Source organism: Furipterus horrens, unplaced genomic scaffold (assembly GCF_987537825.1).
Source record: "Furipterus horrens unplaced genomic scaffold, mFurHor1.1.pri manual_scaffold_5, whole genome shotgun sequence".
NCBI lineage: Eukaryota > Metazoa > Chordata > Mammalia > Chiroptera > Furipteridae > Furipterus > Furipterus horrens.
Genome location: NW_028327175.1, coordinates 159,517,472 through 159,531,287, shown reverse-complemented (window position 1 = coordinate 159,531,287; position 13,816 = coordinate 159,517,472). Strand labels below are relative to the sequence as shown.

The 13,816-nt window shown below is 46.3% G+C and overlaps 1 protein-coding gene across 1 annotated transcript in view; it reads right to left on the bottom strand.

The window, feature by feature from the left end:
- HKDC1 (hexokinase domain containing 1) overlaps positions 1 to 13,816 on the bottom strand; it is a 45,093-nt gene that overhangs the window by 18,061 nt on the left and 13,216 nt on the right. The window contains exons 5-12 of the mRNA XM_090278122.1: positions 12,384 to 12,479; positions 11,197 to 11,296; positions 8,933 to 9,116; positions 6,014 to 6,169; positions 4,131 to 4,364; positions 3,062 to 3,366; positions 1,396 to 1,541; positions 1,184 to 1,303 (exon numbers count right to left, since the gene is read on the bottom strand). Of these exons, the coding sequence (XP_090134248.1) occupies positions 1,184 to 1,303; positions 1,396 to 1,541; positions 3,062 to 3,366; positions 4,131 to 4,364; positions 6,014 to 6,169; positions 8,933 to 9,116; positions 11,197 to 11,296; positions 12,384 to 12,479 (1,341 nt within the window). The remainder of the gene's footprint in view (positions 1 to 1,183; positions 1,304 to 1,395; positions 1,542 to 3,061; positions 3,367 to 4,130; positions 4,365 to 6,013; positions 6,170 to 8,932; positions 9,117 to 11,196; positions 11,297 to 12,383; positions 12,480 to 13,816) is intronic.

Below are 13,816 nucleotides of genomic sequence, written 5' to 3'. Positions count from 1 at the left end.
AGTGGAAAAACAAATCAATGTTTCTCTCTCTCTCCCTTCCTATCACTCTCTAAAATCAATAAATAATTTTTTAAATAAAGTGTTAAATGTTATGCTATGTATTTTTCACCGTTATCGTTTAAAAATGATAAAAATACAGCAAAACAAAAACAGTATGTACCTCATGGAGACACTGAATGGATTAAACAACATCTTAAATCTTTGGTGCCATTCTTATTATTGTCATGAGTGCTCTGGGTGACTTGCTGTGCTGCGCAGTGTTCTCCCTGTATATTGCTTTTTGCTTTTCTGCCTTGGTTGATGTGAGAGAGACACAGAGCTCCACACTCCATGCGCTGGTGAATGGTGTTTTTACCCAAGAATTTTTTTTTTCTTTTTAAAGATTTTATTTACTTTTAGAGAGAGGGCAAGGGAGGGAAAAAGAGAGGGAGAGAAATATCAATGTGCAAGCGATACATGGATCAGTTGCCTTTTGCACGCCCCCAACCGGGGACCTGGCCCATGACCCAGGTATGTGCCCTGACCGGTAACCATTTGGTTCACAGGCCAGCACTCAATCCACCGAGCCACACCAGTCAGGGCTGCCCAAGAATTTCAAGAAAGACCTTGTAATACATATTTCTATCTTATTATGAATAATGTATTAAAATTATTATTCTTAATGTTCTTCAATGTCAATTAAGTAAGTGTCCAGGTGATAAATTCCTTCTGAGAGTCTACTATCAGGAACAAAAAGCATTTCTTGTGATGTACTGGTAAGCTTTTTTTCATGAGATGATAAAAACCCTACAACCCACTGTGTTCCCTGTTTACAAGGGCTGCCCTGAAAGACACATGTAATATTACTGCCTAAGTATTACAAGCAGCTTTAACTGGTCATTACCTCTTTCTATCTCGCCATTATGTGATTTGACCTCCCTTTTAACAATGCTCTTATGTATGTGCCCCTTTATTGTTTATTACCCTCAATTCTTCTGTGACCTTCAATCTAAAAAAATAATAATGAAAAATGCAACATAATAAATAGAAAAATTAAATGGTTAAAATTCTCAATCATGTTTTTCTGGCTGCCCTCACCTAAGACCCCTTAATAACATGAACAGTGACTCAGAGGTACCTTGAGATTCCCCTAGTGGAGGAGGGAAACCCACCAGGCTGGCTGTTACCTGGCGGGCTGTCTTACCTTATCAATGCTTGTCTGCCTGCAAGGAAATGAGAACGTGAAGCCCAGAGGCAGCTGGGCTCCCTTGAGGCCCATATAGTTCAGGAAGTCTGCGATGCACTGGACGATGTGGTCGAACAGCTACAGGGAGAAAGGGACAGTCACCCCAAGCTGGCAGTGACAGAGTGTGACAGGCTGGCACCTCAGAGCCCAGAACCCTCAGCCTGACTTACCTCCTCGCCGGTGCCCTGCATGATCTCCAGAGGGATGGCAAATATCTTGTGGTACATTCGCACTGACCTTCGTCCACTTCGGATCTTCACTAGGAGGACCCGGAAGTTGGTTCCCCCCAGATCCAGGGCAAGGAACTTCCCTTTCTCTGATGGAGAAAGCGAGGACTCCATTCCATCACCATGCACAGAGCAGACACTCATGTAGAGGCATTGGGAGGAAGAGGAGATGAAGAAAAGGAGCAGACTCAGAGCCTTCCCCCCCAGGGCTCAGGGGCCAGAGGGGTGTGGAGGTCACTGAGCACAGTGTCAGAGCACTGGGCAGCACTTGGAGCCTGTCTGAGGCCAGCCTGCTTCTTGGTGTCTGGAAAAGGCCACACATGACACTTATGCCCCTGAAGGTGAATCAGGCCAGGCTGCCCTGACTCCCATGGACTCCAAAAGGTGGTTCCATCCTGTCTGTCTGGCCTAGAGGAATTCTTCATCCCCTTCCTTGGAATCCCACACCCCATTTGTCTAATAAGAAACCATACCAAGTTCAACTCTCAGTACCATCCATCGCCTTTCACTTCTCTAACATCACAGAGCATCGTAGTCTGTTCTGGGGAGGCTTTCACCCTGCTCTCTGCCTCACTCACTCTGCAGTAGCCACACCAATCATTTTGCTCTTTCTTCACAGCACCTGTCATTACATGACATTACATGATGTTTGTTTATTGCCTGCAAGCCCAATAGAATGTGAGCTCCACAAGGAGAAGGACTGTGTTTTCCTTATTATTCTATCACCATGACTAGAACAGAGCCTGATGTAGCAGTTGCTTAATAAAATGTTGAGGGATGAAGACAGGAAGATAAAAGGGATGAAGGAATGAATAACTAAACAGTATCTTTATTGCTGTCAGTTTTCCCCCACATGTAGACTCAAAGGATATTGTCTCTGGAAAAATCTCTTTTGTTGAGAGATCCAAAGTACATCTGTGTGACCTTAGGTATATCATCTAAACTCTCTGAGTCTCAGCTTTGGCATCCATAAAATCAGAATCATTCTCTCTTTATGTAACATGGAAAGTGGTTGTGAGAATGAAATGAAATGTTCAAAAACAAACTACAGGATATAATGCATGATTCAAAGGTCATTACTTCTGAGTGCAGTTCGTGAGGTTCAAAGAGATGAAATAACCTGTCTAAAGAACTGATTCCACTGTCCAGTGGCTCCTCTCCGCTGAGCACAGAGGACCAGGAGAAAGAGCAGGGGTTGAAGTCAGGGGCAGAATGTGGCGAGAGGGCAGAGCAAGAGAGCCGAGTGTTCGGAGAGAAGAGAGGCAGAGAAGCCGGCAGGAAGACAGCCAGACAATTCCAAATGTCCAGATGGCAGCTCCCAGCGACAGCATCTGGGTCTCCTGTTTGCCAACAACCTGGGGTACACTCTGTGGTCTCAACTACACAGACTCACACACACTCTAACTGAGGCATGTATTCTTTCACTGCAAATGACTTGGAGCAACCACGGCAAATAGATTCAGAAGGAATACTGACCTTCTACCCTACTCTCCCTACCCCCACCATCACAGACAAGAATTCAAAGCTCTTAAAAATACCTAACCAGATATAAAGAGGTTCGTGGGAGTTCTGGGTGGCCCTTCAGCAAAGAGAGCAATGCATGGTGTACCTGTGCCATCCGGCATCCCGCACACGTAGCTGGGCAGCATCTTGACTGTGGCCAGCAGGTGGGTGTCCCTCTTCAGTCCATACTCAAGCTCAGCCCGCATCTTGTCCTGCACACTCACAAGTTGCTCTCTGGTCAGCTGGAACAAAGCCAGCACCTTGTCAATCTGCTTCCGCTGGGCCTGCACCCGAGAGGCCACTGCTGTCACCATGGCTGCCCCCTTGGTGCTGCCGCTCTCCGACAGGAGGAAGCGGACATCACAGTTCGGAACCAGTTTCCTCACCACCTTGTGCAGACGTTTTGGGTATCTAAAGGCAGGGGGGATGGCAAAATATGTGAAGGTCATAAAGGCCCGGCCTGGCCAATGGGAACAGACACAGGTGTAGCAGGGGAATGGGGGCCTGGGGGCCCTGCTGGGCCAGGACTCACTCCTCTAGTTGCTAGATGGTGCAGGGGCAGGGCGTGACCGGGGAGGGACCCGGCAGCTGGGGCAGTGGAAAGGACACTTGGTAGGCTCAAAGAAGTGGCTATTTTACCAATCTTACCACATAGTAGGAAGTCAAAGATAACAGATAGATAGGTGAATAGATGGATAGATGGGTGGCCAGATGGCTAAACACAGAAGTGGATGTAGCCCTGGCTAGTGTGGCTCAGTGGATTAAATGCCAGCCTACAAACCAAAGGGTTGCAGGTTAAATTCCCAGTCGGGGCGCATGCCTGAGGGTGAGAGGCAACCACACATTGATGCTTCTCTCTCTTTCTCCCTACTTCCCCTCTCTCTAAGAATAAATAAATAAAATCTTTTTAAAAAGAAAAGAAAAGAAAAGAAATGGATGTCCTTGCCAGTCAGGTAATTATTGGCTTTAGCAGAATATTTCTTTAAGAATGATCCCCCAAGGCAACCCAGCCAGGTAGATGGATGCAATCTCTAAATACAGCCTTTCCCCTGAATTCTCAGAGCCAACAAGAAATGCTTGGGTCCAGAGAAGCAACATAGTTTAGAGAGAATGTGGAAACTCTGCCCCAGGGAAGACACATTTGTCGGGGGTGTGGGCTGGCAGGCAGCACTCACTGAGGGTGTATCTTGTAGAGTGTACCATCCACGCCCACTGTGGTCCGGAGCCGCACCAGCTTCTTATTCTCCTGGAGGCGTGCCAGGATAGCTGCCAGGGCGGCTGCACAGAGATTGGCTGACCGGAAGGAGACAACAGTGCAGACATGCTGGACTGCAATGCAGTCGGCCTCTGAAGGCTCCAGGCCCAGATTCGTGAGGATCTCCCTTGTATTGGCAAGGCCTTCTTTATACCTGGCCAGAGGACAGGAATGAGAGGACCACCCTTTTCCATCCCATGGCAGTCCCCCTCAGAGAGTCAGCTTTCTCACCTCTCCAGACTGAAAATAAACAGGCTGGCATATAGTAATATAATAATAATAACAATATCAAAAATAATCATAGGGGCCACCATTTATTAAGTACTCACTATGTACCCTGCACTTGTCTAAGGATTTGATACATATTAACTTAATCCTCACAACAATCCTGGGGGAAATTTTGTCATTACCATATGGTACAGAAGAGAGACCTGAGGCACAGAGAGGGTAAGTAACTTGTCCAAAGTCACACAGCTAGTAAGTGCAAGGGCCAAGATTTGAACTCAGGCAATTAGATTACAGAGTCCACCCTTTTAACTACCTTGTACTATACTGCCTCTGCCCTGGCTGGTTTGGCTCAGTGGATTGAGCGTCGGCCTGCAAGCTAAGTGTCGCTGGTTCGATCTTCCAGTCAGGGCACATCAGAGAAGGAAAACTCTGACTCCAAAAAGCCTCCGCTGCCTTGCGGCATACCTCTTCAGGGGAAAGGCTAAGGGAGTAAACCCCGACAGAAAATCCGGAGCCGGAGTCCCTAAGGCGGTTTGACGTTGTAGTCAACACCGGCAACTCCTGCGGCGCACCTGAAGCCAAGCTGTATTGCCTCCGTCTTTCCCTTGGACCCTTCAGCTGCGAAGAGAGGGGGTGTCTGCTGCATGGGCAACAGCAGACCCTCCATATCACCCTGCCCAGGCTCTGTAGCTTCAGCTTCACTGGAGAGGACACTCCAGCGTCATCGCAAGATGTCGATTTAACACGGGAGGAGACAGATACCGTGTCACTCCCGAGTCGGACTGCACAGCCATTCTCGGCAGTGCAGATAGACTCTTATGAAGCTACACCATCGTCTCTCGAGACGGACGGCTGCCGCCGCCGCCGCCGCCGCCGACTATACTGCCTTTTGCTGAAACTCAGTCCCTGCCAAGCTCTGCACAAATACAGACTCTGGAAGTCAGATGCCATTTTGCTGAGCTCAGAATCTAAACTGATTGCAACGCTCAAGGAGATGTCACGGTTTCTAAGCTGGGGTAAGAGGACCCTGAGTTGACTTGGGGCCCAGTCCCATTGCAGAGACCTGCATATGAGGCCCCAGATCACCAAAGCCAAGCCAGTCCCAAAGAGTACCAGGTAGAGGAGGCTCTTGCTATAGCAGATATTCTTAACTTGGATTCCATGTATGGGCTTTAATGGGTCCAAAGAGGCCCTGATATAACAAGCAAAATTGTGTGCAAATGTACATTTTGGGAATAAAGGGTCCAGGATTAAATTAGATTCTCAAAGGGGTCTGTGACCCTAAAAATTGTATCAATCACCATTTTAGGGAGGCAGAAGGCAACAACAGGAAGGTGGGGTAGGCCTCTGTCAGCAGAATCCCAGGCTCACGAGACCAGTAAGAAGCCACCTCTGAGTCATGGCAGCCATTGTAACCCACCTCAAGCCGTAACCAGGTCTAAAACCATCCTGGTGAAGGAGGAAGGTCTGGCTCCTTCTCCTGTATCACAGTCATGAGAAGGCCACGCCTTGGCTGCCCACCCTGAACTGACCCACTGCAGAGTCAAGGTGGGAGGGACCCAGCCAACAGCTTACTTCTCCATGGCAGCCACGTGCCGGGTCTCAATCGTGCCCTTTGTGTGGAGACTGGAGGATTTCTTGCCGCTAAACAGGAGGCCTGCCTTGGCCATCTTCAGCAAGATGAGCCGGACGAGTTCACCTAGGTATAGGCCGCTGATCATCTTCTCAAACCTACAATTTGGTGAACAGATCCATGGCAGAAATGCCTTTGGTTAGGCAGCATCCTTTCCAAAAGCCAGGAGCAGGAGTAGTGGAAGAGCCGCTCCACAGGTCAGGAGGCCTCTGTCCCCGTCCTGGCTTGGGGTGCCCTCTCCTCACCTATACGAGGGGAAGACTAAACTGGAAGAGATCTAAGATTATTTCCTGTTCACAAAGCACTTGATTCCAAGAGTCTTTATCTCAATCACCCCTAGCTGTGATGGTGTCATTCTCTTAATAGGCATTAGGAATCTCAGCTTCAGAGACTCAGGGACTTTCCCAGTCATGACATGACAAAGCCAAATTCCAGATGCTTCCAACTCTTACCCCAAGCTTCTGTCCATGAAAGAAAGATGCTGTGTCTGTTTGGTGGCCTTAAAGAGCCCCAGGGAGGTTCCACAAAAAGGTAGATGAAAGATCCCACCAGGCTGCCTGCACCTAGACTCTGAGTATGCATCCACCAAGCAGTTACTAATTATTTACCAGGTAAGTTATTACATATCATTTTTATACTCCAAATATAAGATAGATAATCAAGGACAACCTGTCTCCTAATCAATTCTATTTCATTATTAAAAATTTTAGAACTTGCAGAAGCAAAAGACAAAAGGAATGCAGGTTGGCTTTGGGAGAATGGAAATTATTTTAAATGGAAGTGGAGAGGGCAAGGATGACAAAGTCAGAAAAAACAACGAACTCCGCTTCCTCGGGCTGTGGCTGCTCTGCATCACCCCTGAAACGGGTGTATGCTGGGGAGTAGGCAGAGCTGAAGCAGAAATTTACCTTCTAGGTATGCACATCTGTGTTTAAATATTTTCTAGGAGGTACTTAAAATATTTATTCACCAGGGCTTCTTGGAAAAATGGTTGATCCCAGGGGTGGGGCTAGGAAAACAGACAATGAACCTAGAGTATCTTATTGGGCTAGGAAAAAAAAAAAAAGAGTGATGGGAACATGTCAAAATGATGTAAGGACCAGCTGGCCAAATCTGAAAAATCTGATCAAAATAAATAATGATAGGAAGAAATTATAACCCATGAAATTTTTAAAATCCATGAGTCTACATTAATATAAATAGATAAGTGGAGGGGATAAGAAAGCTCTTCCTTACAGTAAAATAACAACTAATAAACAGGGGAAATGACAGATTTAGAAATTCACCAATGGGTGCCAAAACTAGAAAATGAAAGTTTGATGAGAAACAGGATATGTACATAATCTTAAAGTATCTCTTCACTAGATACTTATTCATTGTAGAAGGAAGAATAATAAACTTATGGCGGAGACCTCTGTTGCATATCCCCTTAGCCAAGCGATTCAAGTTAGCATCACCAGGCAAGTTAGCATCACCAGGCAAGTTAGCATCACCAGTACCGGAACAACGTGTGCCCCTGATACAAAGCACCGAAGAGGACACACACATCGCTTGTGGGACATTCCTGCCAAAAGTTCATCACCTGAATCTAGTTGTGAGGATACATCAGACAAATTCAAATTGAGGGATATTCTGTAAAATCAGTGGCTTTCATGCTTCAAGATCATGAAAAACAATGAGAAAACACAGAAGTGTTCAAGCTTAAAGGAGGTTCAAGAGACCTGACAGCAGACTGTACCATGTGACCCTGAATTGGAGTGAGGACCAGGACAACATTGTTTCTTTTTCATAAAGGATGTTAGTGGGTCAGCTGGTGAATTTTGAATAGATATTATTCTATGTGTTAATTCCCTAATTTTGATAATTATACTTTGGTTATGTAAGAGAATGTACTGGTTTTCAGGTAAGACACTCCGATGTATTAAAAGGAGTGAAGGGATATTATGTAACTTCATCTCATATGGTTCCAAAAAATAATTTTATATAGACATATGTGTATTTTATATACATATGTATTTTATGTGTATATAAGCATATATCGTACAAACATACAGAGGGAGAGAATGTTACTATTTAGGAAACCTAAGTGAAGGGGAATTTTGTACAATTTTCTCAACTTTTCTATAAGTCTGAAATTATTTTTTTTAATGTTTAATGTTTTTTTCATTTAACAAACCTGTAATGAGTTGCAATACTGTGTGAGACACTGTGTAGAAAGGAAAGGCCAGTGACATGTGGAGCCTGCCTTCGGAGCCCAGCATGCAGACATAGCTGAGCCAGACTCAGTAGTTCTACTCCAGGTGAGTGTGGGATGAGAGCTGAGCAGGGGTCCAGGAGAGCTGAGGCTGGGAAGGAATTGAACCAGGTGCTGGGTGATCAGGCCTCAGCTGCACCAGTTTGTTTTGTGGCCGCTCATCCAAGTGCAACAGGAGGAAGCCCTGGCTGCCGTGGCTCAGTGGATTGAGCGTCGGCCTGCGAGCCAAGTGTCGCTGGTTCGATTCCCAGCCAGGGCACATTACTAGGTTGAGAATTATAAATAAATAAATAAATAAATAAAAAATGCACCAGGAGGGCAGGACCCGAGCCGGCAGGCTCACAGTGGCATCTCCCCTGCCTCACACACACACGTGCTCCAGAAATGTGAATTGAATTAGAATTAGGTTATGACCGAAGCAAAATCACTTCATTTCCTTGGCTCATTTCCGCATCTGCCCAATGAAACTAAAATACAAACCTTGCCTCATAAACTCAGAGTGATGGATGACTAGTCACAACTAAAAGGCCCCCCAGGTATGAAATGTCCCTGAGTAAGTAGGTATTCCCTGGTGCTGATGTCTAGATTAGAGCACAAGGGTACTCACAGCTGCTTCCCCGGGTTGAGAGAGCCGAGGTCCAGCTCATGGTCAAACTCAGTGCGGATGTCTTCCAGAGCCCCGTCGTCCCCGAAGGCCCCCCACTCAGTGTTGATGCACATTCTCCCCTCGTCACCTTCCACCAGGTCAATGTTGCTCATGTCCTCCATGTAACATGCATTGGTGCCAGTGCCTGAACAAGGGATGAGAGAGGAGGTGCAAAGACAGAAGGGCTCCCAGCTGGGCAAAGGAAGGGAAAACTCTTAACTGCCTGAGAGTTCTCTGAGTATAACACAAAGTGCTTTTGATCCACTCCGGGAGCTGGTTCTCGATGAGAGAAGCAGCTTTGGCAAGCCCAGCGAGTTCATGAGGAATAAAGCTGACATGTCAAGTCTATACTTCTCAGGCTATTAATGGTCTGCTGTTATGAATGAAGCCAATTGTGAAGAAGTCCCTAATGAATATGTATGAAAGCTGACAAAGCACATTTATAAAGAGGAGGATAAGTTAACTTAACCTTTCTTTTTTTAATCACCATCCCGCAGTAATTCTTTAAATCCTTTCCCTAAACTACTTAATCTCTTCTCTATTTGATAGTAAAAATATTCTTAATTCATAACCTGCCACAAATAGCTATGACCCAAGAAAGCAAAATTCCATTATTTCAGCACAAAAATCACTCCAAGGAAGTGCCTCAAACATTTGAGTACCAGGGAGTGACGGCCAATGGGCACGATCTGTTTGGCACCTATTGGGATGATGGAAATGTTCTAAAATTAAATAGTGGTGATGGTTACAAAACTAAAATTACTAAAATGCATTGAACTGTACACCTAAAATGAGAAAATCTGTAAGCTCTTTCTTAAAAAAAAAAAAGAAAAAAAAGTATCTTCCCCTGGCTGGTACTCTGGTCTGAGGATTTCAAAGCCAACATGAGAAATAAGAAATGCAGAGAGGAAACATATAATTCGTTATTAGGAAAAAGCTTCCTCGGGAAAGCATGGACACTGTTTAGGCGTGGCACGCATGCGTAAACGTGATCACCATGTCAGGCTGCTTGGCATAGTCACTAGGACAGACACAGTGGACAGCAGCTGGGTGCCAGGACTGGCCAGCGCCATCCCATTCTGAGGCTCCAGAAACCGGAAGGCAGACCAAGCCTCTCAGGTGTAAAAATCCTGCCCTTTGGGAAAATCAGGCTGAGGAGAATGTGGTTAAAAATTAAGAAAAAGCAATTCCGAAAACTCTTCCAAATAGTGGTAAAGGAATGAGGAGATGGAAAGGGATACATACAAGAACAGCCTTTAAGTCCGATCCATTTGGCTTTGATTGTCCCCACACTGCCTTCTCACAGACCCCTCCTGCAGGGCCCCTCCCAGCTCAGGGACACACCCACCGGACACGTCCACTGCACAGTGACCTCCCTGGTCCAGGCGCCCACCACATCTCGCCTACACAGTGCAGCCATCTCTTGGCTGGTCACCTTGCTTCCACTATTGCCCCAAATAGTCAATTCTCCACACAGCAGCCAAAAGGAGCTTATTAAAAATGCATGCCCCATTTCTCCCCCCAACCCCCATGTCCTCCAGCGCCTTCCTGTCTCCCTTGGGGTAAAAGCCAAAGATCCTACAGTGGCTGTCTGTGACCTACGCAATCTGTCCAGTCCCGCCCACACTCTCTCACCTGAATACCCTGCTGCTTGCAGCCTTCACTCGCTTTGACTCAGCCCCCACGCAGCCTTTCGGGGTTCCTCAAGCACCCAGACTCATTCTCCTCTCACAGGCCACACGTCTCCTCTTTCCTCTGCCAAGGACTCACCTCCTGGTCTCCACTTTACTCCCTGCTCCTCCTTGCTGAGGTCCCTGCTCAAACGTACCCGCCCGAGTGTCCTGCCCTGACCCCCCATCACACTCACTCTCCATCACTCACCTGCTTTATTTTCTTTAGCACAGTTGGCACCACCTGAAATTGTCTTATTTATTTAGGCCTTTTTTGCCTTCCACCCACCTCCCCACTGAAAGCTCCATGAGGGCAGGAATCTTTGCGTGTTACCTCACCACGGAGAACCCAATGCAGAGAGAGACAGGGCCTGACACACACTAGGCACTTAGTAAATAGTTGATGAATGAAAGAATGGATGTGCATACTCATTTTTCATCTTCTAAGTAGAACACACCCATACCCTTCCCACAGAATCTACTCAGAGTTTGCTGAAACTAAATCCTAAATCAGCCCCGTTCTCCCATCTCCAGAAAGCAAGTCAAACTGAGTACCAATGATGACACCAACTTCACAGTAGGGATCGTCATAGGCACACGTCATCATGGTTCCCACAGTGTCGTTGACCAAGGCCAATATATCCACATCAAGGTCCTGTTGGAACACAAGTCCCAAAGAGCATCAGTGGATGGGGAGGGGGTATTATCCCTTTATCTTTCCCCACAGAGAAACCAAAAACAGTGAAGGCGACCAGTTGAGAAAAACTGCTACATCCTGCCTATAGGGCCTGCCTGAAAGCCAGGCCTTTGTCAAGGTTCAGGGGTCTAGGTGAGGGAAAGAGCAGCTGGAGAGGGGAACCCATGCTCCTACTTTATGGCTGAAGACCTCTGTGCAATGAAATATGAGGGGCAGCCCATTGCTCCAGCCCTAGTTTAAGGAATCCTGAGGAAAGCATGTTTATCCTGGAAGCAAAAGTGCTGCCAGGAGAAGATACTCAAGTCCTCACTGTGGGGATACCCTGGCCCACTCCAGCCACGTCCTCTCCATGAGCAGCACCACGGGCTTCTTGCCAGGGTTTCCCATTCTGCCAAGTCAGCCTGGGTTATTGCACCACGTTCCCCAAGGTTGGGGCAGTATTTTAAAGTAAAATGAAAGCAATAAGAGAAAAACACAGACTTCCAAAGAATGTGAGCAAAGCTTTCAAGAGGAAAAAAACAAAACTGTAAGGATATACATCAAAATAGTCCTCTTGCTGTCAAAGTAACAGATAATCTGGGTTTATTTGTGTACGCTTCAACTAGCAAGGAGCATGTCTTGCTTTTAGATTATTACAAAATTTATTAAACAAATATAGATGTTTGACAAATAGAGAGTGGAAGTAGAATACAGAACCAGACTGGAAAGAAAGTGATCTTTTAAGCCTCAGAGAGGAGAGGTGGGGGTTGGAGCACTAGACACAACATGGGGTCTGACCAAGACATGTCCTGCTCCCCGCCCCCACTGGGGAGGTCCCAGGGACATGTGCCCCACCTTTCAACAGTAACTGGAACAAGCTCCATGTACCAAGGCTCACCAGTGGGTTTATCCAAAGTGGCCACACCTGTACTACTGTGAGACCTTCCTTGAGATAGCTCCTTTTCAGGTCAGTCCCCCTTCCAGGGCAGGCAGAGGGTGAGACCCCGCCCTCGAGGAAAAGGAGCCGGCACTGGCAGTCCTCCCCAGGCCTAAGGCAACTCCTCACCTTGTGATTTTTCAGGGCTTTGGTTAGACAGCTCACTACATCTGTGCCTTGAACTCCCCGGGCCTTGAACTTCTTGGTCCATGAGAGCAGGACACCCTGTGGGAAGAATTCAGATCCAGTCTAAACAAAGAGGGCACTCAGTTCTGAAAATGCGCTGCAGGAATTGTATGTTTAAAGTGCAACTCCCTCTCTTCTCTTCTTGAAGCTAAATCAGCCCAACTCTTTCAATGTTTCTTCAGAGGCCTTTTCTAATATTTTAAACATCTTTATTACTCCCATCTGAGCAGTTTGAAACAGTACACAGAGTGGCAGAGAGAATTAATTGTTAAAGAATCAGAACACTTGGATTCGCAAGACATCAGACAAGTCATTTAACCTCTCTAACACTCAGTTTACTCATCAGTAAAGCGGAAACATCACTTCCCAGCCTCTGTCACAGGAATGCTCTGATGGAAATGCCTGGCATGTGGTACATACATATCATGTGTGCAGAATGTATGGTTTGCCAGGCCCACAACACAGAACTAGCATGGTGTGACAACAAACTCACAACTATCAACTGAATCTAAAATAAATAAATAAATAAATAAATAAATAAATAAATAAATAATAAAAACAAAATCCAACTAAGCAAACGAGAATAGGAACAGAATCATAGGTATGGGGATCATTCACAGGGTTATCAGCTGGGAGGGGGAAGGGAGAGAAATGGGGAAATGGTGCAGGGATTAAGAAGCATAATTGTTTGGCACAAAATAGACAGGGGGAAGTTAAAAATAATATAGGAAAGGGTGAAGACAAAGAACGTATATGCATGACCCACAGTCATGAACTAAGGGGGGTGGGATTGCTGGAGGGAAGGGGGGTACTGGGAAGAGGGAGCAAAGGGGAAAAAAATGGGACAACTGTAACAACATAATCAATAAAATATACTTTAAAGAAAAAGAACTAGCATGGTGATACCTTGTAGAACTCCCTTGGGAACTTAATTTCAACTAGAGAAATGGTTCTCAATTTGCATTATCAGGTATTTGCTTTAAACTGGTGTTTCCTAAGAGCTACACGTCTAAACTAACAAATAATCAGAAATTTTCAGGCAGGACGCGGCCTTGGAGATTTAGAGTTGTGGAAGGCCACACAGTCAAGAGTAGTTGACCCCAATCTCACAGACACCCTGACCACATTTTCGCAATCCCATCAGTTTATTGATAGTGACGCCAAGGTTTAGAGAGGAAGGAAATCGCTAACCGGGAGTGAAGGACGGAGCTCAACCGGAAGGCGGGTCTCTGACTCCGGGCTTGCGCCCAGGTTTTCCCCCTGCACCACAGCACCGCCTAGCGGCCACTCCCCCTAACTTTTACCTTTAGAGGCTACGGTAACATCCCCGCTTCACCTGAGACATTGTGGGGTGGCGTCCCCACCAAAAAGGTGCT